Source organism: Ictalurus furcatus, chromosome 9 (genome assembly GCF_023375685.1).
Source record: "Ictalurus furcatus strain D&B chromosome 9, Billie_1.0, whole genome shotgun sequence".
Lineage (NCBI taxonomy): Eukaryota > Metazoa > Chordata > Actinopteri > Siluriformes > Ictaluridae > Ictalurus > Ictalurus furcatus.
This window is the reverse complement of record NC_071263.1, coordinates 7,206,593-7,216,500: the sequence shown is the minus strand read 5'-3', so window position 1 is coordinate 7,216,500 and position 9,908 is coordinate 7,206,593. Positions and strand designations below refer to the sequence as shown.

General features: G+C 38.1%; 1 protein-coding gene across 3 annotated transcripts; it reads left to right on the top strand.

Annotated features, from left to right (window-relative positions):
* The first annotated feature begins 1,154 nt into the window (after window positions 1–1,154).
* im:7136021 (uncharacterized) lies at window positions 1,155–8,525 on the top strand. 3 transcript variants are annotated; one of them, XM_053633755.1, is made up of 4 exons: window positions 1,155–2,236; window positions 6,382–6,502; window positions 7,352–7,568; window positions 7,669–8,525. In XM_053633755.1, exons 1-4 carry the CDS (start codon window positions 2,183–2,185, stop codon window positions 7,871–7,873), a joined length of 597 nt encoding a protein of 198 aa, XP_053489730.1. In that variant the 5' UTR covers window positions 1,155–2,182; the 3' UTR covers window positions 7,874–8,525. The 3 variants fall into 3 exon arrangements, with proteins under 3 accessions (XP_053489730.1, XP_053489728.1, XP_053489729.1); XM_053633753.1 differs by having other exon boundaries at window positions 6,296–6,502; XM_053633754.1 differs by lacking the exon at window positions 6,382–6,502.
* Window positions 8,526–9,908: the final 1,383 nt, after the last annotated feature.

Below are 9,908 nucleotides of genomic sequence, written 5' to 3'. Positions count from 1 at the left end.
TAAGTTCCTGAGTAAATGGTATTTCTGGTCATCAGACATCTTCAACTGATTTCGTGGCCTGAATGAAAAACCCTAGATCATTAAACATCTCCTTCTCCTGACCTTCCATGACAGGGTGTGGGTCCTCCTGACCTTCCCTGAGCTTGTGTGAATCATCTGTAAATATACAGTATAGGCATTGGTCAGTGATGTAGTGTGGAGTGCATTCAACTGTTTCATTATCTGAAATAAGCTTACATATTATTTGGCACTGCATATTATTTGTCAAATCACAAATTCACATGTCAGACCTATTAAGCTAACATACTTTTAAAGTGTTTTTGAGGCTATCCCTCAATGGGTCAGAGCTGTTTTGGCAGCACAAGGGGGACCAAAACAATATTAGGCCGGTGGTTTTAATGTTATGGCTGATCTGTGTAGTTTATTTCTTAATGTGTGTGCTATCGGCAGTGTAGCAGGGATGTCCTTGAGTAATATGGGCAGACAAGAAGAGGACATACTGTCCGATCAGCCATGTCTACTGCACATGCTCTGGCTCTAAGGTCTGTACTCCGCAGGCTCCTATTTTCGCAAGATGGTGACTTTCAATTCGACCGAAAAAAATCTTCAATATCGCACAATGGGACTAAAAATTGCACCATATTGTCCACTCATATATACAAAAATGGCATAGATTGTGATTACCTACTCCCAATTTACAAACTGGCAGGGGCTGCAGATCAGTTAGCAACGATGCTGCCCAATCATTACCACACATGCAATCTGTCTTGCAAGCATAAACACTTTAGGAAACTTGCTAAGGTTATAGCAGACAAAAAATCTTTTGATATAATATTTAAAACAATATTTAAACATTTGTCTACTCTAGTAAACAAGAAGCCTAAAAACATGGGATGTTTTGGTGTTTTTTTTATGTAATCCCCCTTTTAATTAGTTTTCCAATTAAAATTTCCAATTTAGCTATCCAAAAATAATAATAAAAAAATTTCTTTCAGATTAAAAAAAAAACAATTGAATATTACAGTTACTAAAATTGAATCTGCTGTGGTAACTGATGCTGTTCCCAACAGAGAATTAATATACTTTTATATGCTACATGAGTTATTTATATGCTATATGAATTATTTTGAAACGTAACAAAATGTGTTGTAATGTAGTGAAATGGCACACACGCGAGTCGTAAAATATAAAACTGCGTGCACATTCACAGACATTCACAGACATGCACAGTTTTTTTTTGTTTGTTTTTTGTTTGTTTTGTTTTTTTAATTTAAACTCTGTCGATTTCTGACACACTCCTCGGAGCTTCGAGTTAAGCGTGGCACTTAAATGTTAAAAAACAAAGACGTGCAGATGGTTTGGAAGTAGCATTGGTCTTGGGTCAGTTTGTATTGGGTGATTTTGGTACGCAGATCTGGCAACCTTGCGTTCCAGGAAGTCAAGTAAAAGTTTTGAAGAGGCATGTGTGTTGACTGCTGAACTTAACGTCGCCCTGATAAATATCGTTTTAAATCGAAAATTAAAATACATTTTATTACATTTCGTATTATTTATTTGGTGTATGCTACTGTACTAGAGAAGATGATGGAAGAGTTTAGACTACCAGAAGAAGTGTGGGTCCACGTGTTTCAGTTTCTTTCCACTTATGACAAATTAAGCGTTCGCTCTAGCTGTAGATTTTTTATGAGACTGATTGATCGCCCTGTTTTGTGGAAGAACACCACACTGTACATTGAAAAAATCAACTCATTCACGTCTCATTCCTGGAGAACTCTCAGCAACAGGAAGATAGCATCGGTTGTAGTGCTTAAGACAAATGGAAAAGAGTGGAAACAGCTTGCGTTGCGGCTTCCATGGATTCATTCGATCACTGTGGATGTGTGCTGTGCCAGTGTCCTTAATTCACTTAGTGAGTTTAAAAACCTAACACGACTTGTGCTTCGGCGGTGTATCTGTCCGAGTTTAACATCACTATCAGCACTGCGCGAGCTGTCGCATCTCAGCCTGTGTGAGGTGGTCTGTGCTCCAACGTCGGACATTATTAATGCGCTTTCCCAGCTCACTACTCTGACTTCACTTCACTACCATGCTTGCAGCAAACCCATACCTACAGCAGCATTTCATAATCTGTTACAACGCCTGCCAAAATTAAAACAACTCTCTTTGAAAATGGGACCAAATCATGGCCCTGTCTCCAAGGATGCCCTCTTCCTTCCACAAGGAAACCACATGCCCGGTGAGGATAAGTTGCAAAACGTGATGGCTTGTGTACTGTATTATTTAGTTGCATTATTATTTGCATTATATTCAGTGTTGCCGACTCTTTTCAGGGGAAAGTAGCTAATACATTCTCAAAAGTCGCTAGAATCACCAGATAATCACCAGACATGCAAATTCACTGAATCTTGAATCATTTGAATATCAGAACGTTTTCCATTAATAGAACAGTTTTCAGAATAGAACATATTAGAATACAACGTATTTATATAACTTATCAAAAGAATCATTTGGTCATGGCACCATGAAGTATTTACGTATTTACAAAATACAGGATGTCCAAAAAGTCAGGAACCAGAACCAATGGAAACTGTTGTGCAAAATCCACACATACATGATACAGCGGCTGAGAAAATGCATAGAGTGTAAAGGTGAACATGTCGAGCATACGGTATTTTGTAAATAATAAATAAATAAAAATTAAGTGGATGTAGATTTACAGTCATTGGTTACTGAAATTTCAGACACCCTGTACTATGATTCCTATCAAGAGTGCAGACAAAAATGTGGAGTTGTAGTAAGTAGCTGGCTCAGACATGAAGGAAACAGTTACAGTTGACATAACTCACTTTTATCACTTGTAAAAATAGGCAAGAATAGAGTTTCAAATGAAGATAGAAGAATTGCACAAGTGGGACAAACAACACTGATTAGTGATTTGCCATTGTGGAACATAAGCTTGCACAAGCACTACTCAGCATAGGTTTTACACCCTGGTGGTAAGTTTAACAAACCTTCTCTCTCAACGCATCTAACAAGCAGCTGTGATGTGAGGTGGAGCCGTATAGAGTGCAAGAGAGTCTCTAACGTAGGGCTGGGCGATAAAATGGTATCGGTACACGGTTATTGTTAACGATAGAAAAAATGTTCAGTATAACGCTTGATAAAATGTAAACAGACATGAAATTTGTTTGCATGATCAATCCTCAAGCGTGCGCTGTCCCTGGATCATAAACAGCCTTTCAGAGCTGAGTTTAGAGCCTGCCGAGGAAATTGTGAATAAAAAGGACGTCAGCTTGCCAGTGTGGCAGTATTTTTTTGGTTTCTTTTCGTCTGACCAACATCAGAACAATATTGTGTGTAGGTTTTGCAAAACAACCATCCTGGCCAAGAATGGAAACACAAACTGCGAGAGACTTGTAGTACGCATGCGCAGTACTCCGCACATGACAGTGCGTGTGACTCTGAACAGTGGGCAAAGAAGATTTGAGTCATTTTGCCACATTTTGTGTTTTTTTTTTGTTAAAATGTCGGATCTGGGGAGGACAGTGAGTGTCCTCAGAGCAGGAGCTCGACTCGTCAGGTGCAGACCTCAACACAGTGTTATCCGGAAGTAAGTGTTAAAGTGGAAGTTTTATATGAGACTAGCCTAATTGTGCTAACAGGCTGAGCACAATCCAGAGCACCATGAGTCACATTCTCCGCTATAATGCTATGTTGATCTCCCTTAAAGTTTGCCTTGATTGTTCTACATTTACACTTTTACAGTCACACATTTTGTAACATTTTATTTATTAAGTTCAAGAGTTTCTTTAGCACTTATTTATTTAATCTTCATATAAGATATTAGTAATTTGTTGAAATTCTATTTTGCTATTAAAACAAATTATTTGTGGTTTGCCTTAATAAAGTGGGTAAATTAAAAGTAGAGTGGTTAAATTCAAACCTTTTTTCTACTGGTCTTTGTTTAAAAAAGATATAAATTTATCAATAATTATCAATACGGAATGATATGAAACATTATATTGTGATACATTTTTTTTTTAGCTGTACCGCCCAGCCCTACTCTAACATCTGCTCAAAAAGTTGATAGATTTCTCACTAGGCTCATTTTTCAAATAAAGTCACTAAAGTGGTATGAAAAGTCACCAAATCTAGTGAATGAATCTCTAAGTTAGTGAGGTTGAAGTGGTGCTACGTCATCAATATTTGTTTGAAAATGGATCATTCGTGTTAGTCTGCCTATCATGGCTAGTGGACTACCTAAATCAGCATCTGACAAATCTGCTATTCCTGGTTCTATGTGGATATTTAGCCAAGCTGGAATTCAGCTTGACTCTGGATATTACCTCTGGATATTTAGACATGCAAAATAAATAACTGCTCCTCCATTTTAACTACAGAGTCACATATTTGCTATGTCTTATTGGTTGCACATTGAAAAGTATAGTGTAAACTGGGTCAAATTTGAGTGAACTTTTGCCAAGGCATCAGTTTCAAGTGGTGTGCACTGCCCAAGGCAGCATTGCCTGGGGCAAACTGGCACCGCACTCACACAATGGCTGAGTGTTTGCTGATCATCAGTAAGTGACATAACGTAAGAAGGTTGGAGACACTTGTAGAGGATCTTGGATCACAGTCTTAGGATTGCACAACAACAGTAGACAAAGAAAACCCAATTAAACAAATGAGACAAAAATATTATACTTGGTTCTTTATTTATTAAGGAAAATTATCCAATATTACATATCCGTGAGGAGGAAAAGTATGTGAACCTCTAGGATTAGCAGTTTATTTTGAAATTAGAGTCAGGTGTTTTTAATCAACGGGATGACAATCAGGTGTGAGTGAATACCCTGTTTTATTTAAAGAACAGGGATCTATCAAAGTCTGTTATGGCATGAACAAAGGAGATTTCTGAGGACCTCAGAAAAAGAGTTGCTGATGCTCATCAGACTGGAAAAGGTTAAAAACCATCTCTAAAGAGTTTGGATTTCCCCAATCCACATTCAGACAGATTGGACCACCAGGAGTGGTCAACCAACAAAGATCACTCCAAGAGCAAGATGTGTTATAAGTCCACAGGTTCACAAAGGAACCCAGGGTAACTTCTAAGCAACTAAAGTCATCTCTCACATTGGCTAATGTTCATGAGTCCATCATCAGGAGAACACTGAACAACAATGGTGTGTATGGCATGGTTGCAAGGAGAAAACCATTGCTCTCCAAAAAGAACATTGCTGCCCTTCTGCAGTTTGCTAAAGATCATTAGCCTGTAGGCTAATGGGTAAAAATTGTGGATGGATGAGACCAAAATAGAACTTTTTGGTTTAAATGAGAAGCGTTCTGTTTGGAGAAAGGAAACCACTGCATACCAGCATAAGAACCTTAGCCCATCTTTGAAACATAGTGGTGGTAGTGTCATGGTTTGGGCCTGTTTTGATGCATCTGGGCCTGGACGGATTGCCATCATTGAACAATGAATTCTCAATTATATCAGCAAATTCTAAAGAAATTTCAGGACATCTGTGCAAGAACTGAATCTCAAGAGAAAGTGGGTCATGCAGCAAGACAATGACCCTAAGCACACAAGTCGTTCTACCAAAGAATGGTTAAAGAAGAATAAAGTTAATGTTTTGGAATGGCCAAGTCATAGTCCTGACCTTAATTCAATAGAAATGTTGTGGAAGAACCTGAAGCAAGCAGTTCATGTGAGGAAACCCACCAACATCCCAGAGCTGAAGCTGCTTTGTACTGAGCAATGGGCTAAAATTCCTCCAAGCCGATGTGCAGGACTGAACAACAGCAGCAACTACATTTTAGTTGCAGTTATTGATGCACAACAGGGTCACACCAGATACTGAAAGCAAGGTTCAAATACTTTGCCACTCACAGATATGTTATATTGAATTGTTTTCCTCAATAAGTAAATTACCAAGTATAATATTTTTGTCTCATTAGTTTAACTGGGTTCTCGTTGTCTACTTTTAGGACTTGTGAAAATCTGATTGTGTTTTAGGTCATATTTTCACAGAATTGTAAGGGTATACTGTAAATTTGCCACATGTTTTTGTGAGAAAATAAAATTATTTACAGTTATTTTTGTTGTATGAAAATCATATTGAATCATGTGTAATGTTTGTTTTATAAACAAATTTTTTGCACTTTCTTGTGAAGGATGACAATAATACAAGTTGTGTGTACGTAAATTCTTTATGTCTTTTTCTAAAGCCGTTGCAGGTATATGGAATCTGTTACTTCAGTGAAATTGATTTTACCTAAGTTGCTCTAATTCCAGAAGGTTCACAGTGCAGAGTGCCAGCATTGATCAGCTTGGAATTGTTGAACTACATGGACCCCATTCTCTCTCCTGTGGCTCTGCAGGGTCTTCCTTCGCTCAAATTCCTGACAGTACAGTATAGAGACTGGTCTCCGAAATCAAAGCTGTGCCATCTTAAGACATGGCTGTCAACAATGCCCCTCCTCTCAAAGCTAAATATTTCATGTGAGTCTGACCTCCAACTAGGGATATTATTCTCTGGGTCTACACTTTTCTTGGAAAACAGAAGATATATAAAGAAATGGAAGAATTGTGTTTTTTTAAAACTTGTCAATGGGAAATCCTCACAAATTAGGCAATATCACTGTGTCCTCACTGCAACAGTTTAGCAATAGTTCCAAAAGCATTCAGAACAGAGAACAATTTGTTCCCCAATATTGCGCTCATAGACAACCATATTTCTTAAATATATCCTTATTGGCTCTTGAAGTTTGAAATGTACAAATGAAAACAACTGTATCTTCTTCATTTAACACATTTTTTATATATTTAATTTACTCTCTCTTGTTTGGTTTATTTGATTTTATTTAACTGTAAAAGACAAGAGTGACATGGTGATGCAGAAGGTAGTGTTGCCAGCTCACAGCTTCAGGGTCTCCGGTTTGATCCTGAATTTGGGTTACTGTCAGTGTAGCATTTCATATGTTCTCTCTGTCCACATGGGTTTCCTCTGGGTTCTCCAGTTTCTTCCCATCTAGAAAAAAACATCAGTGGATTGGCCATGGTAAATTGCCCCTAGGTGTGAATGAGTCTGTGAATGTGTGCATTGACTTTTCTAGGTTGAATAATATCAGGAGCTTGTATAAATTTCCAACCCAGTCTCACACAAAATATGGATTCATATAAATGAGGTTAGAAGAGGATTTCACCCTGCACTCTGTCAACTACTCATAGCAATTTATGCAAAAATCTTACAATTGTCAGACAATGCTGAAATTTGCTGGTTTACTATAAGAGGTGATATTCTATATTTAAGTAAACATTTCTTTTATGTATGCATTTAATTGTTTTCAGTGGGACCACCACTTGGTGTCTATGCTAACTCAGTGCCTGCAACAGTGCAACACTTGTCCCTCAAAGGAGTGATGGCAGAGTTTAAAGCTTTGAGGGACTTAGCACATCGAGTGCCAGATCTCCTGCACCTGCACTTGGACCTATGTTTCCATAAAAGACAAAGAGTCATTGCTGAGGTTCCTTGGCTTTTCCCCAAGCTACAGAGCCTGGCAATAAGGTCAGAGCTTCATGTTCAGCCATAGCTATAATGGCTTATGCTCTTTTTCTTTTGTGTTATATGATAAATAAATCATTTTTAATGTCTCTGCTTCTTTCAGACACTATAAAGTTCCTGTGGAAGAGTTGCTGGGACTTGCACAGTTGTCCCATCTTAAACATTTAGTGATTCTTGATCCTACCACAGGACCAAATTCAGCTCTAATGGATCTGACTCAAAAAATGCACATCCAGACTAACTACAGAGTTATTATTCATTTGTCAGGACCAAAACACCCAAATGCTTGTCTTTGTGCAAATTACTGATATTCAGCCCATACTTCATGTCTGTACACAGAACTTGACTTACAAATTGATGTTCAACTGTTTGATAAAGCTATGCACCCCCAACATGTTCCTCTCTGCCATGGTGGTAGACCTCCACTGGGTGCCACTGTAGTCATACAAAAAATGTGTCACTGGAATACGACATCGCAGTATTTTCTATTAATTCAAGTTGTACAAGACCTTTTTATAATTTGCCAATGGGGTTTATAAAAAGCAGTGGGGTAGTATTCACAAGAGGATACAGGTTTATAATTTTATTGTTATAATTTGTGCTATAATCATTGCTTAGAATGAATTTCCTCTGTATGCATGAGCTGAAAGGATCAGTGTAACATTTTGGCTTGTCTGTGGCACAAGTAATAAGACAGTATTCCTTTAAATATTGAGGCTGATATCACAGTGGCCCCTATGAGGCGGTGATACTGCAGCACGAAATTCTGAGACTAAGAGCTGGTGATGATGGGCTGACATGCTGTGAGTGAAAATTAACAGAATGTTCTTGACTAAAAATGCCTCTAGATGGCATTTATAATAATGACTCCTCATATGTATAGTAATGACACCCTTCAGGCCTTTCTATTGCTCTCCATAAGTCCTCACTTATTTGGTATGTCTAACAACATATAACAGTAAACTGGCAGTTGATATTACAGTGTGTTGCATAAATATTTACCCCCTTTCCCACATTTTGTAGTGTTATGACCTGGAACTGAAATGGACTTAATTGGGATTATATGTTTATTAGAGAACATGCCTAAACAAACAGGATCATGAAGACCAAGCCTAGCACAAACTGTGAAAAAGTACCTGACATTTTGTGGATGGCCTTCTCTTGGGTGATTTGCATATGTACCACATTCTTTCCAGGTTCCAATAATGGATTCGATGGTGCTCGTCAGGATGTTCAAAATTTGGGATTTTTTAAAATGACCAAACTCTACCCCTCTAGAACTTTGTCCTGAACCTGTTTTGTTTATTTAGATACAGTCCCCTCTATTGGAACAGCAAGGCCATTTAATTGTTTTTGCTGTAGACTGAAGACATTTGGGTTTGAGATCAAAAATTTAATATGAGATGAGAGTTTAGATTTTCAGCCTTTATTTCCTGGTATTTCTATGTCACTGTGTTAAATGACATAGAACATAGCACAGACCACCCAATTTGGAGGTGATCCAAAATATTGGAACATATGACTGACATATGACTGTTTTTTTGTTATCCAGGTATGTCCTGTTATATTGATTGATTGTTTATTCAATACATAGCTCTGAACATCTTCTCTTGTCTGGAGTACAGAACTGTGAAGTATATCTTGAGGACGTTGTTATTTACTCTATGACTTGGGGTGAACACTTTCAAACACTTGAGGCACTGTTAAAGCGGTTTGCAAATGCCCACCTTACCCTCAATCTTGCTAAATGTGAATTTGAAAAGGCAGTAGTGACATACCATGGCAAATTAGTAGGCAGGTAAAACCACTGGACGCTAAGGTTATAGCTATCATGGAATTTCCCACACCAAGTAGCAAACGAGAATAGCACAGTTTCTTAGGGATGGCTGGATACTATTTTGCTGAAATTTTGCTTCAGTGATTACTCCACTGACAGATCTTCTTAAGGCTGAGAAAAGGTTTTGTATGGAGTTTTGAGCATTGAGTGTTAGAGATGTCATACACCTGTTTTATCTGCTCCAAATTTTGAATGACCTTTAAAGCTGCAGATGGATGCTAGTGGAGTTGGAGCGGGTGTAGGCCTATAATACCATTGAGAAGGAGGCTTTAGTCTTGCGGTGGGCACTTAAACTTTTTAGGTAATGGTAGTAGTGCCACAATCATTGTCTATACCGATCAGAATCCTCTAGTTTTTTTGTGACAACTGGCCAATTCTAATCAGAGGTTAGTCTCTTATTCTTCAAGAATTTGTGCTTGACATTAGGTACAAAAAGGGAGTAGACAACATGGTGGCGAATGCCCTCTCTAGAGCTCATGGTGGTGAGTGAAACCTGCTCTCTTATT